Source organism: Dipodomys spectabilis, unplaced genomic scaffold (assembly GCF_019054845.1).
Source record: "Dipodomys spectabilis isolate Male_0828 unplaced genomic scaffold, ASM1905484v1 ptg000003l, whole genome shotgun sequence".
Classification (NCBI taxonomy): Eukaryota; Metazoa; Chordata; class Mammalia; order Rodentia; family Heteromyidae; genus Dipodomys; species Dipodomys spectabilis.
The window spans coordinates 18,071,333-18,097,102 of NW_024870680.1; the positions used below are offsets into that span (position 1 = coordinate 18,071,333).

Here is a 25,770-nt window from a genome sequence, read left to right on the forward strand (position 1 = left end):
AGGAATTGAACCCAGGGCCTCATGCATGCAAGGCAAGCCTCTACCACTGAACCACCTTCCCAGCCCCAGGGGATCACTTCTTTAGGTAAGGATTCCTTTATATAGACTTTAAATAGCATAGACACCTTGTTGAAACAATTCTACATCTTCTCTCCATGACAGAGGACTGTCTTCCAAACAAACACATTAACAGGAGGAATATGGCCCAAGGAAAGGTGTACATCCTAGTTCTGAGTAAAGAACATTGAATCAGAAAGACTCAAATAAGGAGGAAATGATGTTTCAAGAGGCACAGAGGATCAGATGCATGGAACACACACCAGAGCCAGGGACAGTGCGCAGAAGTGTCAAAGAGGGTAAAAAGGCTTAAGAGCTGGATCAGCATAGAATCATGGGTTCTGGACATTGTAAAGGATTGAAATATGGATAGACTTCACGGGGAAAGGCACAGTTAGTGAACTTGTAGATGAGAAATGCATTGTATGTAGTGCTGTAAAATGAGACTGAGCCAGCCTGGTAGTCTACAAAAACCCCAATACGTTCAAGAGCGACAGGCAAAGACAGGGGCAAGGACAAAGGAGAATAGGTGGTAGGATCCTCCCCGAAAGCTTTATACTCAGATTTATTCTCCATCCCTATAATCCAGTAACCAAGTTTTGGTTGAGGAACTTCATAAACAGTATGACTACACCTTAGACTGGGTTGGAATTGTCTTCTACCACATATGCTTCGGGGCTTATAAGTTGTGAAATATCTTCCATCACTTAATCCCAGGTGCCAGGATGTTTTCTTAGACACATCTACCTCCCAGTAGTGTTTTCCCGATATGATTACGGGGGCACCCAGGGCCCCTGGAAGAGATATATTATTTTTTGGTATATTCGAGTTAGGTGAACCAAATGAAAAAGGTTGGCTATGAAAATTCATAAAAGAACGGGTATTATGTGAAAACAAGTTAGGTGAATTGGAATAGACTGGAATATCCTGGTATTTTATCTGTCTCTGATCCTGAGAAATGACAAGTCTGGAATCCTCATTTCTAGTCACTGTCACGGGAACTGTAGGGAAAAAAAAATGACAGATTTGGGTAAGAGACAGAACTTTTTGGTGACATATTGAGTAAAATCATAGTAAGAATGTGACAGAGAACTGGTAATCATGAGATAATCATGAACTTTGAAATCATGAGAAAATAAGACAAGGTAGGACACTGCAAAAGCATCATTTCTCTTTGTGTGTAGAGAAGAGAAACGTAAGTCTAAAAACGTAAGACATCGTAACAATACTAATTCTGATAGATGACAAGAAACTTTGGTTTCTTCTTACCCCAGTATTTGTGGGCATCAGTCAGCTCTGAAATGACAACAGAGATGATATCACCACTGTGTCCACCCTTCACATCTAGAAGTCGTATCTAGAATCTACACCGTCCCCACCACAGCTAGATCCCTATAACCATACCCTAACCCAGCTCTCCTCACCTTGAAACACTTGCAGCACTCCTCTCAGACCAGTTATTGGGAACACTGTCTGTTCTTTCTTGGGGAAAGGTATTGGCTTCTTCATTGTCAAGAGTTCACATCTAGGGATGAGAAGAATGAACCTCTATACCTCAGACTTAATAACCTTCATCACCACCAAACTACCTATTGTTTTCCCCTACTGACCATTATATGTACCTACTTTGGAGTCCTAAGAAAGGACAGACTACTGCTGAAGTCATAATAAATACACTCATGTCTACCTTCCTCCTCACTCTGCATGAATTGGGCAAGACATTAAACTTTCTGAAGTAGATTCTCCTGTCTAAAATGAAACAGTCAGCTTCTCCCTCTCAAACTCTTAAAGTTCAAGAGAAATGAACTCATGGGTTTCATTTTATTTTATTTTTTTTTAATTTTTTTGTCAGTGAGGCTTGAACTCTGAGCCTGGGCACTGTTACCAGAGCTCTTCAGCTGAAGGCAAGTGCTCTACCACTTGAGCCACAGTGCTAAACTCATGGGTTTTAAAGCACAACAAACTGGTATCTAGGAGAAAAAAATACATAGAAAGGGATGGGTTAAGAGAGATGGGTGACAATGTTTTCAGATACTTTGTACTCATCTACTGTTTTGTAGAATGGGAACTTCTTTGTACAACTACTTAAAGATAACAAAAATAATAAATAAATACATACATACATAGATAAAGACACTACCACAAATCTTGGTTCTCAGGAAAATAGTCAGAAAATAAGTTGGCAGAACCTGGCTGCTTTCGGATGTTTAAGGTATAGAAAATAGGCAAATCACATCTGGAGAAACCCAAGATCTTCAAAGCCTGTAACCCATTACAGAGGCTCTGAGAGAGCTCAGCTTTCAGGTTCTCTGAGGGAAATTAAAAACATTTGGAAAAGGAGGCTTTATGAACACCAAAGTAATGCTGCTCTGAAATTCCCAGGTGAGGAGAGTTGGTGAACGAGGCTGCCAGGTGGCTGTGCATCCTTAGACACAGGGATGCCACCTTCCCTCACTCTTCCAAAGTCTGTGAGGCACATGGACCATTTGCATCAGAGCTAAAACCCTGTTCTCACAGGTCAAGGTGACTGTTTTTGAAAACATACATGCAACTGGTCACTTGTTTTCAGGAGAAACATAGAAACACATAGGAAGTTTATCAGTGGACAATTCTGGGCACAAGGAAGACATGGAAGATATGTTGTATTTAAAATAAATGAAAGACCTATGAGATCCAGGACCAGAGCTGATATAGGTACATCGGGTGAATAAATGGTATGTTTCAAGGAGTCTGCTACTGTATCACTTGATCCCCAATATCACTCCTGACCCACACTCTAATTTTTCATGACTTCCACTCCTTACCAGAGGATCTAATTTATTCTCAATAGTCCTAATGGGCCCAAACCAGAACGGATTTTTGTCCAGAACCGAAGACAATACTACAAGTACATTTCCCTGGTCTAAGAGATGTTATACTATAATTTGAGTACTATAGATCATTCTACAAATCTTGTCCTACCAAACAAAGCACCCTTGTATCCCACACATACCTTCTCATGATGGCATTCACTTCCTAGAAAGAAAGGAGACAACACGATTTAAGAAATAATAGACTGTCCTTTCTATTAAGTAGTCATCAGAATCTCACCAACCTCTATTGTGCTAAGGTTAGAGATGAACCCACTAGGAGGACAAAAATCAGAAAGAGAAGCCTAAATAAGTCTAGTCATTCCCTGGCTCTCCCAAGAATGATTTAAATAATGCATGGTTCTTTCACATTTTAAAACACACAGATAAACTGATAGATATTTGCCAAGTACTAGGCTACTATTGAGAATTAAAGATGTTTCTTCTAAATTATTTGTTATAAAGGAGGGAGACTGAGTCTCAGTAATGTCACCTGCTCTCACAGACATCCTGGTGCCTGCTCTCCAGCTAGCACTGAAATGCCCAGAGGTGACACTAGCCATCCTTTGAATTGTAGATGCGCCTGTTATTTAGCCCCACAGAGGATATGTAGATATCATGTTGATGAACCCCCTGCTCCTTATGCTGGGGCTTGGTCTCTGCCCAAAACATGTGGCTTTTGTCCTTGAAAGCCTAGTGCAAGCGGCTGGTCATTGAGACAGGAGTCCACCTTACAGAAGCCTGCCTTTTAATAAAGTCTCCATCTTTATTATTTTTTTTATTGTGAAAATACTGTATAGAGGGGTTACAATTACATGAGCAAGATAATGAGTACATTTCTTATCAAGCATTGTAGCTCCTCCTTTGTTTCCCCTTCCCATCCCTTCCCATCTCCCACTCTCTCTCCTGCCCCCCTCCTCCCCCCAAAGTGGTAAAGTTCATTTTTCGACATAAGGACTTGTACATCTCATTGTTGCAATGGGTCTACCTGTAAGTCTCCATCTTTAATAAAGATTCCATCTCTCAAAAGGTGGTTTCTCTGTATCTCACTAACTGGATTTACCTTACAACGTAAGTGGATCTCACAACATTAAAATGGGGGCTCATCCTGGATTCTACAAACATGATCCCAGTGCCAAGAGGGGTACTTGGGTTCCTTAAAGCCACACTAGCAGATGGCCTGGCCTGTCCAGGCAGCTGGAGGACTGGAGACTCAATAGAGCAGGCACCACTTGAGACTTTTCTCAGGGCCCAATTGCTCTTCCACCACTCAGATAAGATCATGGCCTCCCAACAGGCCAACAACCAATTCCTTTGAAGGTGTGTCTATCTCTGTTTTCTGTTTGTCTGTCTTTCTGCCTTGTGGGGATCAATCCATGTTGAAATTGCCGAGGAGCAGATGTGCTCAGGACCCACCCTTCCTCCCCCAACACTGTAGAGGTAAGGGGGTTCTGTTTCTGGTACTGCCATGGTTGGGGTCTGTGGACCACTCACCTGGCATCTGGCTTGGTCATGGTTAGAGTCTCCCGGCCTCTAGTAGCGCTCTCATGCCAGACAGAGTCTTGACTCTCAGGACTTTGGGGAATTAAGGTTATGGCGGAGATGGGGCCAATATCCCAGTCTATCTCCACACATATGCCCACATAAACACACAAGAGTTCTGTTCTTTGTATTTGAATTTTGTACTACACTTAACAAAACTACAGTAAATGGTGAAAAGGACTGTTGGGTCATAATCAAATTTTGAGGCTCAAACTTGTCATCAGGATTGGGTCTATGCCCTTTTCCCAACCACATTGGTCTTCACTGACTTTATTCATAAAACGTGCAGAAAATATCACTCTCCTAATAACAACTTGACAAAATACGGTGCTGGTGGCTCATATAATCCTAGCCACTCAAGAGGCTGAAATCTGTGGCCTGCAGTTCAAAGTTAGCCCAAGCAGGAAAATCCATGAACATCTTACTTCCAATTAACCACCAAAATGCCAGAAATGGAGCTGACTCAAGTGATAGGGTAGATTGCAGTTCAAAGTTAACTCGAGGACAGTACCCAGACCCTGAGTTCAAGCCCCAGGACTGGCATAGACACACACACACACACACACGCACACACACACACACGCACACACGCACACGCACACGCACACACACAAATCACCAGACTCAAAATTTTTTTAAAGAATTCTGATCTTACATGATTTTTATCTGAAATAAATCAGAAGTCCATTTTAAAAACAACACCATGGGGCTGGGAAGGTGGCTCAGTGGTAGAGTGCTTGCCTTGAATGCATGAGGCCCTGGGTTCAATTCCCGAGTACTACATAAACAGAAAAAAGCTGGAAGTGGCTCTGTAGCTCAAGTGGTAGAATGATAGTCTTGAGCTGAAGAGCTCAGGGACAGCACCCAGGCCCAAAGTCCAAGATCCACAACTGACAAAAAAAAAAACAACAAAAAACAAAAAAAACACGCCATGAGGGCTGGGAAGGTGGCTCAGTGATAGAGTGCTCGCCTTGCATGCATGAAGCCCTAGGTTCAATTCCTCAGCACCACATAAGCAGAAAAAGTCAGAAGTGATGGTGTGGCTCAAGTGGTAGAGTACTAGCCCGAGCTGAAGAGCTGAGGGACAGCACCAAGGCCCAGAGTTCAGCCCCACGACTGACAAAAAAAAAAAAAAAAATACCATGAGCAAATGGAATGAAATAATAAAGATTAGGGCAGACATCATGAAATCAATCTAAAAAATATAAAAACCAATGAAATAAAAATTCAGCCACAAAGACACAGCTCTGATGGTAAAGAGCCAGCCTAGAAAGCACAAGGCAGGCTGCCAGTGTGACTTAATGGTAGAGTGTTTGCCTAGCATTCATGAAGCCCTGGGTTAGATTCCTCAGTACCACATAAACAGCTACAACAAGAAAAGCCAGAAGTCACACGGTGGCTCAAGTAGTAGAGTACTAACTTTGAGGGGAAAAAAAGCACAAAGCACTGAATTCAAACCTAAACACACATGTGTGTGTGCGTGCACAAATGTGTGTGGGGTGCACACACAAACCCCACAGCCAAAAGAAAAGAGAAGGGAAGATTTTCTGAATCTAGATACAGGGAACTATTCAAAGACTTACCTGCAGCATCTCCATTGTGGACCCTTCTAACTGATTCTCCACATCTGAGATGAGCTCAGTCACAAGCTTGCTCTGCTGGGTCAGCTCATTTTCTGACACTGCCAGGGTTTGCAAACCATCTTCCTCCTCCTTTTTCAGCTTTTGCAGTACTTTCTGCTCCTCAGAGTCCAGGATACCTTTCCATTGTGTAAAATCTGCCTGGACATTTTGTATCTTGCCCTGTATCTGAGTCTTTAAAATAGAAAAAGAGAGCCATTCAGGGTATCTGGTGGGGCGGGAGACTACTTGGGGAATGAAGAGTAATTCTTAGTGAGCATGTTTTCCCTTCACCACATTTAAAACCAAGGACCTTAAGTCAGCAAGCATGATCAAACCTTAGCCTGAGACAAAACTAGATGACTGGGTGTGGCTTATCTTTTACACAGTAATCATGTGTCCAAGACTCATGATTATCTGTGTCACTCCTCATCCCATTTCTGAATTCCTTAAACACTGAGGAAAGAAGTAGGATCCATTGCCAAATACCTTTCCTCACCAGCATCACAGCAATGGCTCCTCCCAGAAAGTTGGGATCCTCTGTGATCTCCTCACTCTCCAGCCCCTCCCCCACATGGGAAAGGAAAAAGAAGACTAACCAAGTGACTTTGGCCCCTTATCAACTGTCAGGAAATAGAGAGGAAAGGAGCTCCTCCCCAAAGTCCCACCCAGATATTTTTGGCTAACTCCCTCAAGAAGTGTCTTTTCCTGCCTTCCAGGAAGTTTTCTCTTGTTGGAGTTCAGCTTTCCACTTCTCAGATTCTTCCTTGTTCTTCCTCAGCTTGTCCAGAGCCGCCAGGAGCTTGTTCTGTGAATAAGGAAGGAACCACGGCAGAGTCACTGTCTGAACTTTCTCAGCCTCTCCAAAAGGGATAGAATGGAAGAAATCAGGAAGAGAGTCGAGTTTACAGAAAGGATGAAAACTGTAATTAACTTCTAGCAGTTGGAAGAAAAACTGAGGTGGCAAAAGTCTTCTTTAAGTCTGTCTCAGGTAATAAAGTAACAATCCTCAACAACTGAATGATTCTTTCTGTTTGCTTGTTTTGGGCCAGTCTCATTAGGTACTCCACAGTTGGCCTCAAACTCTCTTTGTAGCCCAGGCTTGCCTAAAACTCTGAATCTTCTTATTTCAATCTTCCTATGGTGGTAATTCCTAGGTTACACCTCCAGCAAGACTGATTCTTGTTGTTTTGTTTTGTGCCAGGATAGGAGTTTGAACTCAGGGCCTTTTGTTGGGCTTAGCTTTCCCCCTGACCTCCCTGCTCAGAGCTGATCCTCTAAACACAAAGACCACACTTCCACTTCCAGCTTTTTGCAAATTCAGTGGAGTTAAGAGTTTTGTGGACATTTTTGCTTAGTCTGGCTTGGAATGGTGATTCTCACATCTCAGCCTCCTGAGCAGCTACTTTTATAGGCATGAGCTACCAGCACCTGGATCAATGGATTATTTTTGTAACAGAAGAGGATTCTGGTCCTATGTCAGGGAAAAATAATCTACTTCTTAATCTCATTTGCTGCTCCACTAAAAGGAACTTAGTTCTAAATCTCAATCTATGGAGGATATAGTAGAGAAAGATTTGCTGCTATCAAGAGTTTATACTTAGGCTCATTTTCGTGTAAGTCAGTGGATTGCACAGACATGTCCTTTAGGCCTGAGAAAGTCCACACAGAGGGGAAAGGAGTCACATTTCTCAGTCCTGGGATAAATACCTACAGTGAATACCCTCCCCTCCCCCACCCCCCTGTAGAGATTTCCCTTAGGGACTATTCTGTGCTCTGTCTTCCCTCATCCCTGATTCTTACCTGGTGCTCCTGGGCAACCTCCTCCAAGAGGCATGTGTTGTGACCACGGTGCTGCTGAGATCGCTCACAAAGCCAGCAAATCACCTTCCTATCATCCTTACAGAAGAGCTGGAGTTTCTCACCATGCTGTGCACAGTGATGCACAGTCTGCTCCTGTGAGTTCAACTTGACCCCCCTGAGACTCTGGACTATGTTGGCCACATGTCGATTATGCCGGAGGCTCTCAAACATGTAAGGGATTTGACACAAAGGACATTTGCCCTCCCCTCTTGGACCTATAGTGGATTTATAGCTTGATGTGATACAGGCTTGGCAGAAGCTGTGTCCACAGTCTATGCTCATGGGTTCAATCATGAGCTCCAGACAGATGGGGCAGGTCACCTCCTCCTTTACATTGACCAAGATTGCTGAAGCCATTGGTGGCTGTTTTCCTGTTCCTGTCTTTCTTGGACTTCTGAAGTTCCTTCTGCTGAGGTAGCTGCAGGATTGGCAAGATAAAAAGGGAGCACATTAGAAAGGTCAGCCAATCATGGATAGGCCAAAACTACAATATCAAAAGTCAGAAAAACAAAAGAAGCTGGATGCTATTGGCTCACACTTCTAATTTTAACTACCCAGGTGGCTAATTACTGCGAAGGATGGTTTGAAACCAGCCCAGGTAGACCAATCTGACATACACTCATTTCCAATACATCAGCAGAAAGCTAGAAGTAGATGTATAGCTGGAGTGGTAGAGGATTAACTTTAAGTGAAAATGTCAAACAACAGTGCAAGATCCTGACTTCAGGCCCCAGTACCAGCACGCACGCACACACGCGTGCACACACACACACACACACACACACACACACATACACACTCACTCACTCTCCTTGTTTAACCAACCATCTATTTTTGTCTTTTTTTAACCAAGCCAAAAGCACATTAGACTCAATTCTACTACACCATTCCTGTCTCAGGATCTTTGTATTTGCTTCACTGAGCACGGATGTTCCTTTTTTTTTTAATCAGTATTATTCATTCTTATACTTTCCCTAGGTATTATCTTATAAGAAATGGCTGAAGTGCATAGAGTAAAAACAAACTGTTTCTAGTTATACATTCACAATGATTTCTTACTTTGTTTCTTCCTTTTTGTCAGTCGTGGGGCTTGAACTCTGGGCCTGAGTCCTGTCCCTTACCTCTTCAACTCAAAGCTAGCACTCTACCACAGTACCACTTCCAGTTTTCTAGTGGTTTATTGGAGATTAGTCTCTGGACTTTCTTGCCCAGGTTGGCTTTGAACCACAAACCTCAGAACTCAGCCTCCTGAGTAGCTAGGATTACAGGCGTGAGCCACTAGCACCCAGCTAATGATTTCTTTTTATCACCAGAAAATAAATGATTATGTGTTAATTAATTAATTAATTCACGTGGTGAATTAATCCTTTTATTAGATGTTGAAGTAAGGAGGTCAGGTCTGGCCAGTGCCATATTGGCCACATGGTGGATGATAGGGTCTGGCATCTTGTCTTCATGTTGGGGAAAGGAAACACCCCCACCGGTCACCTGCCTCCCAGATGATGGGTGTGCTCCAAACCCTGGCAGCAGGAGCAGCCACTTGTCTGATTGGTTACTGAATCTGTCAGTCCAGTGCCTGGGACTGGGAATTTCCTGAGGATCCACCCCCTGCTTGGACCCTATTGAGGCCCGATCAATGCCATCACGCCATGCCACGTGTGTCTGTGACCCTGTCCTGCGTCCTGTCTCCTGGCTCATCCCTCAGTCATAATAGCATCCCAGTTCAGCTAAATGGGGTTGTTGGTATTGTTTTGTTCTTCCTTTCCTCTTTTTTATTTATTTTTTGTCAGTCGTAGTGGGGCTTGAACTCTGGGCCTGGGTGCTGTCCCTGAGCTCTTCAGCTCAAGGCTAGCGCTCTACCACTTGAGCCACAGCCCCACTTCCAGCATTTTCTATATACGTGGTACTAAGGAATCACACCTGGGGATTCATGCATGCTAGGCAACATTATGCTACTAGGCCATATTCCCAGCCCTTCCTTTCCTCTTTAGCCTATTTTCTGGCTCTGTTACATGTATTTGGCTTTCTACAGACTTACAGGAAACCATTAGCAAAGAGAGCACACAGTACCCGTGTTCCAAAAGGACAAGAAATGATAAAGAGAAGATCAAAAATCAATAACAGACTTTGTATTAAACTATACCATAGACCAAGTAGAACTAACAGACATATAACACATGGCATCCACCAGCCAAGAAATACTTATCTTTTATTTATTTATTTATTCATTCACTCATTCATTTATTAGTCAGTCTTGCGGCTTGAACTCTGGGCCTGAACACTTTTCCTCAGCTCTTCAGCTCAGGGCTACCACTCTATCACTTTGAGCCACAGTGCCACTTCCAGTTTTCTGGTGGTTAATTGGAAATAGGAGACTCAAGGATGTTCCTGCCTGGGGTGGCTTTGAACTGCGGGGATCCTCAGATCTGAGCCTCCTGAGTAGCTAGGATTACAGGCCTGAGCCACCACACCTGGGATACTTATCTTTTTTGTTTGTTTGTTTGTTTTTTGCCAGTCATGGGGCCTGAACTCTGGGCCTGGGCACTGTCCCTCAGCTCTTCAGCTCAAGGCTAGCACTCTACCACTTGAGTCACAGCACCACTTCTGGCTTTTTCTGCTTATGTGATACTGAGGAATTGAACCCAGGGACTTATGCATTCAAGGCAAGCACTCTACCACTGAGCCACCTTCCCTGGGATACTTATCTTTAACCACTCACTTTCCTGAATTATTTATTGGGGCACAAACTAAAAACTAATAAATTTAATAAGACTGAAATGATATGAAGTACCTTTTCTAGCCAGAATAGTAAGAAAATAGAAATCAGCAGCATGAAGATTGGGGAAAAGTCACAAACATATAGCAATTGCACAACATTCTCATAAACCACTGATTAAATACATCAAAAAAGAAAATTTTAGGGGTTGGGAAGGTGGCTCAGTGGTAGAGTGCTTGCCTTGCAGGCATGCGGCCCTGGGTTCAATTCCTCAGCACCACATAAGCAGAAAAAGCTGGAAATGGCACTGTGGCTCAAGTGGTAGAGCACTAGCCTTGAGCTGAAGAGCTGAAGGACAGTGCCCAGGCCCAGAGTTCAGGCCCCACAACCAACAACAACAAATAAAAAAGATCAAATGAGTTCAATTGTTTTAAAAGGAGAAGCTGGAATAAAAGAAGGTAATATAGAGGATGAATTTAATCAATCAAAGTCTATATGTTACTATGATAGAATCAAAACAAATCATTTTATATTTAATATGTGCTAAGAAAAGAAAAGCATATTTTATCTGAGTGGGCTCTTCCTGTGAAGATGACAGGTTTCCCTTGCTCTCTTTTTCTGTTCATCTTTTCAGAGAACTCTACTAGGACTGTAATAAAGCAGAATGTCAAGTCAGGCTCAGGTTGATCCTGCCTGTAAGCTGACATCTAAAGATCACATCAGAAGCCAGCCCACTCAGGCATAAAAATCTTCAAGACTTTATCTCTAGTTAACCAGCAAAGACAGGAGAAAAGGCTCCACCACAAGAGGGCCAATTGTGAGTCAAAAACTGAGCAAGCATGTAAAGGCCTAGAATTCCAGCCTCAGTGAAGTAGATAGAATAGATAGGCAGGCAGACTGGTCTACTATCTAGCTCATCTGTGTTATCAGTAATCAAGATAGCATAAACATAGCAGACCTTTGCTAACCAGGTCCTCAGCACTGTTACTCACTTACCTATACCCTGAGTGCATTAAGCCTGAGCAACCATAACTAGACTGTGTGACCATCACAAAATTTCTGCTGCACACCTTCCTACTTCTTTTTTTTTGTTTTGGTCGGTTGTGGGGTCTGAACTCTGGACTTAGGTGCTGTCCTTCGCCTCTTCAATTCAAGGCTAGTGCTCTACCACTTGAGCCTCAGCACCGCTTCCAGCTTTTTTCTGCTTATGTGGTACTGAGGGATTGAACCCAGGGCCTCATGCATGCAAGGCAAGCACTCTACCACTGAGCCACCTTCCCAGCCCCAACACCTTCCTACTTCTCATCAGAAACTCTATCTTCTTTCCTGCTGTTTATCTAGAGCACTGCTGGTCCTCCCAACAAGGCTGCCTAACTTCTACTAAGAAATCGAAAATGAACTTTACCACTTTGGGGGGGGCGGGTGGAGACGGAGAGGGTTGGGTGGGAGGGAGAGGGGGAAGATGGGATGGGAAAGGGAAACAAAGGAGGAAGCTACAATGCTTAATAAGCATTATCTTGCCCATGTAATTGTAACAAAGACAAATCTAAGTTTCACTTCACCACTAAGGAAACTGACTTCAGCTTTGCTCTGGGGGCACCATTTGCCTTTTGGGGTAAGGGACATAGTTTTACAAAAGTAGGACCAGTGAAACATTTAGCAAATCTTCTACTGATTATTCCAGGACTGACTTCGAGCAGAAATTTAAAACTTCTAATTTTGAAATTTGTCTGAATTTCATGTATGTGTTTAGTTATTTCACAGACTCCATCTACACCACTGCCTACTTTTTTTTTTCATAGAATTATTTATTCACAAAAAGCATTATTTTACCAGCTTCAAATATAGTCCATTAACTAGGTAGCCACTAGAAGTTTAGAAATGAATAGACTAGAGCTACACAAACCAATACCAATCTTTTAAAATCAATAATCCAAAATAAATGCAATTAGGTATCAGATTACATATTTGTAACTTAAAAAAAAAAACGGCATCATGTTCTCTGCCAAAGTAGAAACTACCATGACTACACATATTCTTTACCTTGATCATGAGTAGGAACTTCCTTTCTTAATAACTTTGTGCATTTTTAACACAAATTCCAATGATTGAATAAAAAAGTAAAAATATTTTTTAAAAAAATCCTGAATAACGCCGGGCGCTGGTGGCTCACGCCTTTAATCCTAGCTACTCAGGAGGCTGAGATCTGAGGATCTCGGTTCAAAGCCAGCCTGGGCAGGAGAGACCTTGAGACTCCTATCTCCAATAAACCACCAGAAAACCAGAAGTGGCGCTGTAGCTCAAGTGGTAGAGCGCTGGCCTTGAGCTGAAGAGCTGAGGGACAGCGCCCAGGCCCAGAATTCAGGCACCACGACCGGACCCAAAAAAAAAAAATCCTGAATAAGACTGTGTTCCCTGCATTCCTTTTTAAAGATCTTTCTGGCCTGATAGGCCCCTGTGGCTGGGGGAAGGGATGATCTGTTCCTGGAAAAGAGACTGCTCCAATACACTTCCTTAGCAGTAATTCAGATGAGGAGGCAGACTGCACCAGGAGAGGTAAATGTCCCTTCAGGAAGCAGCCTTTGGCCACCTTTAACCCTCTTTTTCTCCCCAGGCCTCCCCTCCACAGGCACTGCTCACAGTCTGCGCTCTCAGCAGGAAGTCTGTGGGCTGGGCTCCCCTTCCCTTCAGAGCAGCTGGCCTGATAAATAATAAACTCACCCAAGCGACTTCAGTGCTTTTCTTCTACAGTTTCCCAAACTCTGGACTCTTCCAACTGCTCAGTGCACCTTTGGGAGTCAAGGGACACTGGCTAGGAAGCCAGTGTCCCCCCAGCACTGCAAACCTAAACTCCACCCAGGAGGGTGGGGAAGGAAAAGGAAGAGAAACTTTGGGCCAATGAGCTGTGTCTACCCTGGGCCTTTGAATGCCACAGCTTGACTAGTTCTATGGTGTTGGTGTCTGGCTCTGTGTAGAGCAGGGGATCCACTAAGAAGACATTCCCAGCCAGCTCTGGTACCTCCAGGCCTGGTACCTCACAGGCAGGAAGCAGCAAGATCAGCAGTTGGAGTCTAGCTAGGGCTAGAACTAAAACCTTCCCTTTAAACTTCTATAAAACTGGACACAGAAAAGTCTTGGTTATGGATTTCCTCTCTCGGACAACCTAATAAAGATTCACTATTCATAATAAACTTATGCTCTAACTTTCCCTATATTTTGTATCTTGCTGGAAATGTTTTCTTGGAAAAACACAAAGACCAAGGAGCCCAACTTCATGAGTCTACCTGAGCTCTGTCTGAAAGGAGTATTTTTTTTTGCTTTGCATTAGGACACCTGTCTCAGCCCTCCTTGTTGCTTGCTCCTTACTTCTCTTTCCATCCTTTTCCTTTTTGTGCTACAGAGGATTGAACACAGGACCTGTCCTGTGAATCCCAGGCAAAAACTACCATTGAGCTACCACCCCATCCCAGCCCTTTCTTCTTTGTGCTGGTTCTAGGGCTTGAATTCAGGCCCTGAGACTCAGACCTGCTTGCTATGGATAGCATAATACCACCTGAGCTACACCTCTAGCCTAGGTTTTGGCTAGTTAGTTGGAGGTAGTCTTAGACTTTCTGTCTAGCATAGGCTTCAAGACATGATTCTCTGGACCCCAGCATTCAGAGTGCCAAGAATTACATGCCTGAACCATTGGCTTCCAGCTCCTATTATACAGGCCTCACTAAGTTTCCCACACTGACCTTGAACCTGAACTCTCTTATTTAGTCCAGGCCTGCCTCAAACTTCATATTCTCTTGTTTCATCCTTCCAGATAACTATGGACACTCACCACCTTACCACTCCTTCGCCTCTTTGTCCACACCTTCATTTTTCCTTGATGTTTGTAAGGTATATTAAATAGGTTTCATTAGGTAGCCAATGAAGAGAACACCACATGCTATTCAGGCAGGAAAATGTTTATTTACAGAACTGCTGCCCTCTTGTGCACGGTGGAGAGGCATGGCTAAAAAAGGAAGGGGGGACCCACCCCTGGGCCAGGACTTATCTAGGCCAGAGACAGGAAGAAGTGTGATCAAGTGGGGGAAAGGTGTGGCCACACTGGATCTGGATGTGACCTCAGGGTCTGCGACCCTCCTAAGGACCGATGGGAGGCATGTGACCAGAGGTGACTTAGGATATGACCTAAGAGGAGGGGAAAGTGACTGCTTCTAGGTCTGTCAGTTACCTAGGTAACAGATACTGCTCAGAAACTTAGCCAAGAGGTAGGGAGGTGTTCCTGTGCAGACCTTACAATGTGGTTGCTTGTACTAGACGGGGGCTTACAATCTGGGCTTGAACCATATCCTGGACTCTAAATATTTTGGAGACCAGGATTTTTCTACTTACTTATGGCCTCCCGATTACAGACCTGAGATTACAGACTTGAAATGCTTGCATCCAGTAGTACAACACCTGGATTTGCTAATCTTTCTTGATTTCCTTTTTGTGTCAATGCTAGGGTTTAAACTCAGGACCTCATACTCTAGCTTGGATTTCTTGCTTAAGGCTGTTGTCGTACTACTTGAGCCATTCTATTAATTGAGCCATGGTCCACTTCCAACCTTTGGGTGGTTAATTGGAAGTAAGATTCAGAATCTTACATACCAGCTAGCTTCAAACCATGATCTTAAGACCTCAGCCTCCTGAGTAACTACGATCATCCAAGTAAGTTACCAGTGCCAGCTTACTGGATTGTCCTTGAAGCTCCATCTTTCCAATATCTGCTTCCCAAGTAGTTGAAGTCACAGGAACCCCATCATGCCTGTTGACACCCATTCTCTTTCTGCCCAAGAGCCAACAGCAGTGAATGAGTTGCTGTTGGTGGAGAGGTTCTGTGTACTTTCTGAGCCAACTATTAAACTTGAGTGGATGTGAGGGGAAATGGAAGCTGTTGATTACTGTTTTGTGACTGAATGGAGGTGCAAAGTACACAGTGGATTTCCACAAAATACCTCACTCACAGCTTTTGCATTGTATATGGCAACTATAATGCCCTGGATATATTGAGTGAAATGAAATTTATTACTCATTTCACCTGTTTCATTTTACTTTTCTTTTTGTTTGTCTTTTGCATTAGTCCTAGGGCTTGAACTCAGGATCTGGGCACTGTCCCTGAACTTTGGTGTTCAAGGCTAAGAGTGCTCTACTACTTCAAGTCGGTGCCATTTCTGGCTTTAATTGGAGATAAGAGTTAATTGGAGATAAGTTAATTGGAGAAGAGTTAATTGGAGATAAGAGTTTCAGACTTTCCTCCCCAAGCTTGTGAGAGCTTGGAAATTCAAGTTGTGAGAGGCCAAAAAGAGTGGAAGTTTGAAATGCCTTCTCCCAATATGCTCTCAGAATGCTGAGAATTTCCTAAAAAGATCAATCAGTCCAGGGCTTCCAAGGAAGACTAAGGTTTATGCAAACTACAGGCTGTTTACTGTTTAACTCTCCTTCCCAAAATAAGGTCACCTAATACTTGTAATCAAAATACTATCACAGGTTGAATTTGTACCTTACTTCCTGGCACAAGACCAACAGAAAACTTAGTTAAGCCTCATGCCAGTGGCTCACACCTATAATCCTAGCTACTTCGGATGCTGAGATCTGAGAATCGTGGCTCAAAGCCTGCCCAGACAGGAAAGTCCCTGAGACTCTTATCTCCAATTAACCAACAGGAAACAAGAAGTGGTGCTGTAGCTCCAGTGGTAGAGCACTAGACTTGAGTTGAAGAGCTGAGCGACAGTGCCTGGACCTAGAGTTCAAACCCTATGACCAGAAAAAAAAAATTAATTAATGGAACCTTGGGATATTTTGCTGGCTGAAAGCTACAGGTCCCCTGGTACCGCAAAGCTCAGTTCCCTGGTTTGGTCTCCTTTATTGCATTGCTCCCTGTCACAGCAGATTAAGGAGCACACTGCGGGTGGCAACCCAAGCTGTCTTTGAACTGTGATCTTCAAATCTCAGCCTCCTGAGTAGCTAGGGTACAGGTGTTACTCACTAGCACCGAGTTTCATTTTAATGTTGTTGTTGTTGTTGTTTTTGTCAGTCCTGGGGCTTGAACTCTGGGCCTGGGCGCTGTCCCTCAGTTCTTCAGCTCAAAGTGAGTGCTCTACCACTTGAGCCACAGCACCACTTCTGGTTTTCTGATGGTTAATTGGAGATGAGTCTCACAGGGCTGTGAAGGTGGCTCAGTGGTAGAGTGCTTGCCTAGCATGCATGAGGCCCTGGGTTTGATTCCTCACCACCATATAAGCAGAAAAAGCCAGAAGTGGGTGGCACTGAAACTCAAGTGGTAGAGCACTAGCCTTGAGCTGAAGAACTGAGGGACAGTGTTCAGGCCCTGAATTCAAGCTTAAGGACTTGGGAGGGGGAGGGAGAGAGAGAGAGAGAGAGAGAGAGAGAGAGAGAGAGAGAGAGATTCACCAATATATAGATACCAATATATCAATATATTTCATATCAATATATCGATATATATTGATGCAGGGTGGAGGGGAGAGAGCTAAGAAGGAAGAAGAGAAGAAAGAAACGAAGGTTATTTTCAATTTCTGTGTACTCCTCCCTCAAGTTATGGGGCATGAATTTATAGCTTGGGGGCTATCCCTGAGCTCTTTTGCTCAAGGCTAGCACTCTACTAGCCTGAGCCACAGCACCATTTCTGGTTTACTGGTGGTTATTGTGGATATAAGAGTTTCATAGACTTTCCTGCCCTGACAGGCTTTGAATTACAGTCCTCACTCAGATCTCAGCCTCCTGAGTAGCTGTGATTACTGGCATAAGGCTCCAACACCCAGCCCTAAGTACCCCTTTCTTATCTAACTAGGGTACTACTTCAAACCAATGGCCCAGTAGGGTGCCAGTGGCTTACTTGTGTAATCCTAGCTACTCAGGAGGCTGATATCTGAGGATCACGGTTCAAAGCCAGCCCAGGCAGGAAAGTCCCAGAGACTTTTTTCTCTAAAACCACCAGAAAACCAGAATTGGCACTGTGGCTCAAGTGGTAAAGTGCTAGCCTTGATCTGAAGAGCTGAGGGACAGTTCCCTGGCCCAGAGTTCAAGCTTCACAACCAGTAAAACAAACAAAAAAGAAAGAAAACAATGGCCCTTAGGCTCAGATTCACTTAGGAGTCACCTAGAAAACTTAATCTTCTTTTGTAATCAGTGCTATTGAGGCACATATTACATGCAGTACTGCACCCCTTAGAATGCAGAAACTGACAAATTTGGAATGTTTTATACTGTGTAACTAGTACAGAAAAAAAATGTAGAGCATTTCCACTAGTCCAAAGAGCTGCATAAGCCAGCTCTTCTCATCAACTGCTCCTCTGCCCCTCCTCCACCCCCTCCCATCTAGGAGGTAGAATACTGTTCGGTGGAGATTCAAAGAATACAAATTGTTAGAATGATTGGGAGATCCTTGCACAACTATGAAAATGGAAGGAGTGGAGACACTGGGTACTTCACTGACCCTGCAAGTCAAAAGGATTAAACAAGGTTTCTTAAACTCAGTACTTCTGACATTTTGAACTGAGTAACATTGCAGCAAGAGTTATCCTATGCCTTGTAGAATGTCCTGCAGAATTACTGGCATCTACCCACTAGATAGCAGTTCCAGCCCCTAACTTAGGCCAACTAAAAACTCTCTTTTGGACATTGGAAATCACTTCACTAGTTTTTTCTCCTCTATGGAGTCTGGATTAAAAAATTGCTTTGCCAGGCGCTGGTGGCTCACACCTGTAATCCTAGCTACTCAGGAGGCTGAGATCTGAGGATCACAGTTCAAAGCCAGCCCGGGCAGGAAAGTCCAGGAGACTCTCATCTCCAATAAACCACTAGAAAAACCAGAAGTGGTGCTGTGATTCAAGCGGTAGAGCACTGGCCTTGAGCTGAAGAGCACAGGGACAGTGTCCAAGCCTAGAGTTCAAGCCCCATGACCGATCCAAAAAAAAAAAAAAGGAAAATTTAAAAAAAATTGCTTTGTCTCCCAATGAACCTAAATAGGATACTTGAGTAAAGTCATTTCCAGATTCTAACTTTACACACCCATTTTATGGACACTGATACAACCCATGTTTTATAGTAATGACTAGAATATTTATTGAGACTTCAGTAGATGTTTAATGTATAACTTATTGTTACACTTATCTAAAGAATGAGTTACTGGGGGCTGGGAAGGTGGCTCAGTGGTAGAGCGCTTGCTTTGCATGCATGAGGCCCGGGGTTCAATTCCTCAGCACCACATAAGCAAAAAGAAAAAAAGCCGGAAGTGGCACTGTGTCTCAAGTGGTAGAGCGCTAGCCTTGAGCTGAAGAGCTGAGGGACAGCGCCCAGGCCCAGAGTTCAGGCTCCAGACCGGACCCCCCCCCCCCCCCCCCAAAAAAAAAAAAAAAAAAGAATGAGTTACTGTTTATGTGCAACTTGCAAGAAAATAAGCACAGGCATTTCAGGATTTTATTCAAGATTGCATATAGAGAGCAGGAATATGAATTTAAAACACAATGTATAGCTATAGCTGGGTGCTGGTGGCTCACACCTGTAATACTAACTGTAAGCGCTGACCCAGAAAGTCACTCGGACAAACAGTCACATAGAAGAAAGAAGCATTTATTATGAGCTGAAGCTGACAGGCTATCTCTCATGAGATACAGAGTAGCAAACTGCTCTTGCAGCCTTAGAGGTAGATATAGTCTCAGCAGTTTGAAGGCAGAAGGAGCTGGGGGCAGGAAATCTTTGTAGTCACAGCTGGACACTAGAGATATCAGAAGCCAGGGCAGGACATTCTGTAGCTAGCTTGCAACCAGGAAAAACATTCTATTACAGAGACAATACATTCTATACCCAGCGCATAGCAAAGTCATGTAGCCAGGGGAAACATCTTAGAGCAAAGACAATACATTCTATAATAGGCACCTTGGGATTATACACTAGAACCAGTGTGACTGGGACTGACATCTGGACTCCGTTGCTGATGCAGTCAGGGCCGGTGGGAATAGGCAACTGTGGCTGGGCCTGGCTTGTGCTTGACCCAAAATAGAGGTGAATAAGCTTACACTAGCTACTCAGGAGGCTGAGATCTGAGGATTGTGGCTCAAAGCCAGCCCAGTCAGGAAAGTCTGTGAGACTCTTATCTCCAACTAACCACCAGAAAACTGGAAGTGGTGTTGTGGCTTAAGTGGTAGAGAGCTAGCCTTGAGTTGAAGAGCTCAGGGACAGATCCCAGGCCCAGAGTTCAAGCCCCACAACCACCACCACCAACAAAAACCCTGTCTCCCCAAAACAAACACAGTATCAGGAAGAATATGGCCCACAGAAAGGTTTATGTCCTAGCTATGAACAAAGAACACTTAATCAGAAAGATGCAAATCATGAAGAAACAATGTTTCAAGTGGCACAGAGGATCAGATGCATGAAACACATACCAGGGCCAGGGACAGTGCACAGAAGTGTCAAAAGGGGTAAAAAGGCTTAAGAGCTGGATCGCATAGAATCATGGGTTCTGAACATTGTAAAGGATTGAAATATGGATAGACTTCACGGGGAAAGGCACAGTTAGTGAACCTGTAGATGAGAAATGCATTGTATGTAGTGCTGTAAAATGAGACTGAGCCAGCCTGGTAGTCTACAAAAACCCCAACACGTTCAAGAGCAACAGGCAAAGACAGGGGCAAGGACAAAGGAGAATGGGTGGTAGGATCCTCCCCAAAAACTTTATACCCAGATTTATCCTCCATCCCTATAATCCAGTAACCAATTTTAGGTTGAGGAACTCCATAAACAGTATGACTACACCTTAGACTGGGTTTGAATTGTCTTCCACCACGTCTGCTTAGGGGCTGGAATTCTTTCTTATAAGTAGTGAAATATCTTCCGTCACTTAATCCCAGGTGCCAGGATGTTTTCTTAGACACATCTACCTCCCAGTAGTGCTTCCCTGATGTGATTACAGGGACACCCAGGGCCCCTAGCAGAGGTAAATTATATTCTTGAAGTTGAGAAAAACTTTGTTGATAACCGAAAACTGGATCAAAAAAAGGATTTTCATAAAAAGATTCATATGAAGCCCCGAAGGCAAATGTATTGGAAGGGACAGGAGAACTCCGGTATCTTATCTGTTTCTGATCCGGGGAAATGTCAATTCTGGAATCATTATTTGTAGTCATTATCACGTGAACTGTAGAAAAAAAATGACAGGTTTGAGTAATGGACAGAAGAAACTCTTTTTGTGATGTTATAAGCAGAAGCATAACAGGAATGTGAGAGAGACCTGGAGAGAACTTTGAAATCATAATGAAACAGGGAAAGGTAGAACACTACATAAGCATCATTGTGTGTAGAAAAGAGTAACCTAAGTCAGAATGAAAACATTTTGATAGATGGCAAGGAACTGATTGCTTCTTACCCCAGTATTGGCGGACATCAGTCAGCTCTGAAATGACAACAGGAGACCACATCACCACAGTGTCCACCCTTCACAGCTAGGAGCCAGATCTAGAAATTACACCAGCCCCTACCACAGCTAAACCCCCACAACCACACCCTAACCCAGATCTCCTCACCTCGAAAAATGTGCAGCACTCCTCTCAGACCAGTTACTGGGAACACAGTCTGTTCTTTCTTTGAGAACGTTACTGGTTTCTTCATTGTCAATAGCTCACAACTAGGGATGAAATGAACAAGGTTCTATACCTCAGCTTTATTTATTTATTTATTGGTTGGTTGGTTGGCTGGTTGTGGGGCTTGACCTCTGGGCCTGGGCTCTGTCCCTCAGCTCTTTAGCTCAAGGTTAGTGCTCTACCACTTGAGCCACAGCACCACTTCTGGCTTTTTCTGCTTATATGGTGCTGAGGAATCGAACCCAGGGTCTCATGCATGCAAGGCAAGTACTCTATCACTGAGCTATCTTCCCAGCCCTAAACTTCAGATTTTATAACCTTCATCGCCAACAATCTACCTGTTGCTTACCCTACTGACAATTAGATGTACCTACCTTAGATTCCTAGAAAAGAAAGGATAGACTATGGCTGAAGTCATTATAAATACACTCAGGTCTACCTTCCTGCTATCTGCATGATCATGGAAGACCCTAAATTGCCATGAATTTTGGTTTCTAGGAAATGGTCAGGAAATAAGTTGACAGAATCTGGCTCATTCTGGATTTTCTTTTCTTTTTTTTCTTTTTCTTTTTTCCTTTTGGTTGGTTATGGGGCCTGAACTCTGGGCCTGGGCACTGTCCATCAGCTCTTCAGCTCAAGATTAGCGTTCTACCACAGCGCCACTTCCAGTTTTTTCTGCTTATGTGGTGCTGAGGAATCAAACCCAGGGCTTCATGCATGCAAGGTAAGGCAAGCGCTCTGCCACCAAGCCACCTTCCCAACCCATCATTCTGGATTTTCTTTTTCTTTTTTTTTTTGTCGGTCGTGGGGCTTGAACTCTGGGCTTGGGCTCTGTCTGTCCCTGTGCTCTTCAGCTCAAGGTGAGTGCTCTACCGCTTGAGCCACAGCGCCACTGCTGGTTTTCTAGTGGTTTATTGGAGATAAAAGTCTCCTGGACTTTCTTGCCCGGGCTGGCTTTGAACCATGATCCTCAGATCTCAGCCTCCTGAGTAGTTAGGATTACAGGCATGAGCCACCAGCACCGGGCTCATTCTGGATTTTCAAGGGATACAAAGTATAAAAATCACAGCTGGATGGCTGGGAAGCTTGCTTAGCGGTAGAGTGCTTGCCTTGCATGCACAAAGCCCTGGATTCCATTCCTCGGCACCACATAAACAGCAAAAACCGGAAGTGGAACTGAAGCTGAGAGAGTGCTAGCCTTGAGCAAAAAACAGCTCAGAGACAGTTCAAGCCCCAGGACTGCCAAAGGAAAAAAAAATCACAACTGGAGAAATCTAAAAACTTCAAAGCCAGTTGCCCATTACAGAGCTCTGAGAGAGCTCAGCCTTCAAGCTCTCTGGGGGAAATACAAACATTTGGAAAAGGGAGCTTTATGAACAACAAATAATGCTGCTCTGAAATCCACTGGGGAGGAGAGACGGTGATGCTGCCAGGTGAATGGTGCTGCCAGGTGGCTGTGCATCCTTAGACACAGGGACATCTTCCATCACTCTTGTAAAGTCTGTCAGCTGCATGGACTATTTACACCAGAGACAAAATCCTGTTCCCACAGGTCAAGATAACTGTTTTTGAACTCATATATTCGACTGATCACTTGTTTTCAGGAGAAATATACAAACACATAGGAAGTTTGTCAGTGGACAATTCTGGGTACAAGGTAGACAAGGAAGATTTGTTGTATTTGAAAATAAATGAGGTGGGTGTTGGTGGCTCACGCCTGTAATCCTAGCTACTCAGGAGGCTGAGATCTGAGGATCTTGAATCAAAGCCAGCCTGGGGAAGGAAAGGCTATGTGACTCATCTCCAATAAACCACGCAGAAAACCGGAAGTGGTGCTGTGACTCAAGTGGTAAAGCACTAGCCTTGAAGAGCTGAGGGACAGCACCCAGGCCCAAAGTTCAAGACCTATGACTGACAAATAAATAAATAAATAAATTAATTAATTAATTAAACACCTCTGAGATCCAGGACCAGAGCTGATTTAGGAATATTGTGTAAATAAATGGTATGCCACAAGGTATCTGCTACTGTATCACTTGATCCCCAATATCATTTCTGACACATTCTAATTTTTCATAACTTTCACTCCCTACAGAGGAACTAATTTAGTCCCAATAGTCCTAATGCACCCAAACCCTGATTTTTATCCAGAACTGAAGACAATACTACAAGTTCATTTCCCTGGTCTAGGAGATGTTATACTATATTTGAGTACTAGCTAGTTCTACAAATCTTGTCCCACCAAACAAAGGACCCTCCTAGTATCCCACACATACCTTCTCATGATGGTATTCTCATTCTAGAAAGAAAGCAGAAAACATGATTAAGGAAATAAGACTGTCCTTTCTTATAAAGTGTCATCAGAATCACACCCACCTCTGTGGTACTAAGGAGGTTAGAGATGAACCCACGAGGAGGACAAAAATCAGAAAGAGAAGACTAAATAAGTCTAGTCATTACCTGGCTCTCTAGGAGATGATTTTAAATAATGCATGGTTCTTCCATTTTTTAAAAACACAAATATAAACTGATAGATGTTTGCCAAGTACTAGGCTGGCTGCTTTTGAGACCTAAAGCTGTTTCTTCTAAATAATTTGTTATAAAGTAAAGAAGACTGAGTCTCAGTAATGTCACCTGTTCTTACAGACATCCTGGTATCTGCTCTCCAGACAGCACTGAAATGCCCAGAGGTGACACTAGCCATCCTTCCAATTTCAGATGCAATTTTAGCTCCATATATGTCATGATGATGAGCTCCAGCCCTGTGCCTTGTGCCAGGTTTGCTCTCTACCCCAAATGTGGTTGTCCTTTTACACTTGGTGCAAGCTGCTGGTCTTTGAGATAAGAGTCTGCCATGCAGATTCTGGCTTTTTAATAGACTCCATCTTTAATAGGTCTCTCAAAAGGTGGCTTCTCTGCATCTCACTAACTGGATTTACCTTACAGCATAAATGGAGCTCACAACAATTGTCCTTATTCTAGACACCAACTAAAATGTTCTCCCTAAGATTCAACACACGTGTACGAGAAGTTATTTTCCAAATTCATTTACAAATACCTCTTTCCCTTTAATATAATTTAAGATGCTCAATAGTGAGGAAGCCACCAGCTGGTTATCAGATATTAAATACCAGTTTCTGTTTCCTCCCCTTCTCTCTCCTTCTTTTTTTTTTTTTTTTCTTTCTTGCCAGGCCTAGAGCTTGAACTCAGGGCCTGGGCACTGTCCCTGAGTTTCTTCTGCTCAGGGCTAGCGCTCTACCACTTGTGCCACAGCACCACTTCTGGCTTTTTCTGTGTATGTGGTGCTGAGGAATCGAACCCAGGGCTTCATGCATGCTAGGCGAGCATTCTACCACTAAGCCACCTTCCCCGCCTTCTCCCTCTCTTCCTTGCTGTGCATATTTCTATGCATTTATATTTGTGTGTGGTCTCTCTCCAGTGCCTTATTGTGTAGCCCAAACTGACCTTGAGCTCTTAGTTCCTCATCCTTCTGCCTAGATCATACCCCTATTCCACAAGTAAAGGCTGCCACCTCTCTTTTGTATTCCAGAGGAATAATGTTACCATCTCACTGTCATAAAATACTATTGTATTTACACTGAACTTCAGTGTCTACCTGGTTGGGTTAGTCTACACCTTGAGGTGTTACATGGTTTGTTTTCTTTCTTTTTTCATTTTGGTTGGTCTTGGGGCTTGAACTCTGAGCCTGGATACTGTCCCTCAGCTCTTCAGCTCAAGGTGAGTGCTCTACTACTTGAGCCACAGCACCACTTCTGGTTTTCCCGTGGTTAACTGGAGATAAGAGTCTCAAAGACTTTTCTGCCCTGGCTTAGCTTTGAACCACTAAGATCTCAGCTTCCTGAGTAACTAGGATTACAGGCTGGGGCCACTGGCACCCATCTGTTGCTTGCTTTCTTTTAAGCCATATTCTATTCCTTATCATGGCAGATAGAGTATATTTATTTTATTGATTTGAACAGATAAGTGGTAATATACTTGGTTTCCTTGTAAAAACCAAGGGCAGAGCTGGGATGTAACTCAATGGCAAAGTGCTTGCCTAGGAAGGGCAAAGCCCAGGGTTCGAACCCCAGCACCAAACAAAAACAAAAAACAAGAAACTAAACCTGTATCCACACAGATGCCCACATTGTTAGCATTCTCCCCACTTCCGGTCCTCAGCCGCGGCCACTACATTCCTGAGGCAGCTGGTAGCCCCCAGTTCCATGGACCCTGAGCCCCTCCCTGCCCTAGAGCCCCAACCAGGATAGCTGGCCACGCCCATTCTCCACCCAGACCTACTGCACAGGCAGAGTATCTCCAACCACTAGCCCCATAGTGACCAGTTACCACCTGGATAGGGGCAGAAGCCATTTGTCTCCCTCTCCTGCAGGGAAGATGGCCGGCCCCACCAATAAACCTCTTTATAATCCTCTTCCCAATAAACCTCTTTATAATCCTCCTCCCCCTCCCCCTCCCCCTCCCCCTTCTCC

The 25,770-nt window shown here is 43.8% G+C and overlaps 1 protein-coding gene across 4 annotated transcripts in view; it reads right to left on the bottom strand.

Annotated features, from left to right (window-relative positions):
• LOC122114953 (tripartite motif-containing protein 5-like) overlaps positions 1-25,770 on the bottom strand; it is a 35,644-nt gene continuing 9,874 nt past the window's right edge. For 2 of the 4 annotated variants that reach the window (XM_042688243.1, XM_042688224.1), the window contains 4 exons: positions 23,557-23,579; positions 21,224-21,324; positions 21,067-21,093; positions 19,855-20,838 (listed from right to left, as the gene is read on the bottom strand). In XM_042688243.1, the coding sequence (XP_042544177.1) occupies positions 20,114-20,838; positions 21,067-21,093; positions 21,224-21,324; positions 23,557-23,579 (876 nt within the window). In that variant the 3' untranslated portion in view covers positions 19,855-20,113. Of the gene's footprint in view, positions 1,059-1,326; positions 1,354-1,481; positions 1,583-3,049; positions 3,073-6,031; positions 6,263-6,779; positions 6,876-7,870; positions 8,349-13,367; positions 13,492-19,854; positions 20,839-21,066; positions 21,094-21,223; positions 21,325-23,556; positions 23,580-25,770 lie in introns of those variants that run through there. The other 2 variants (XM_042688228.1, XM_042688234.1) reach the window with 2 other exon arrangements.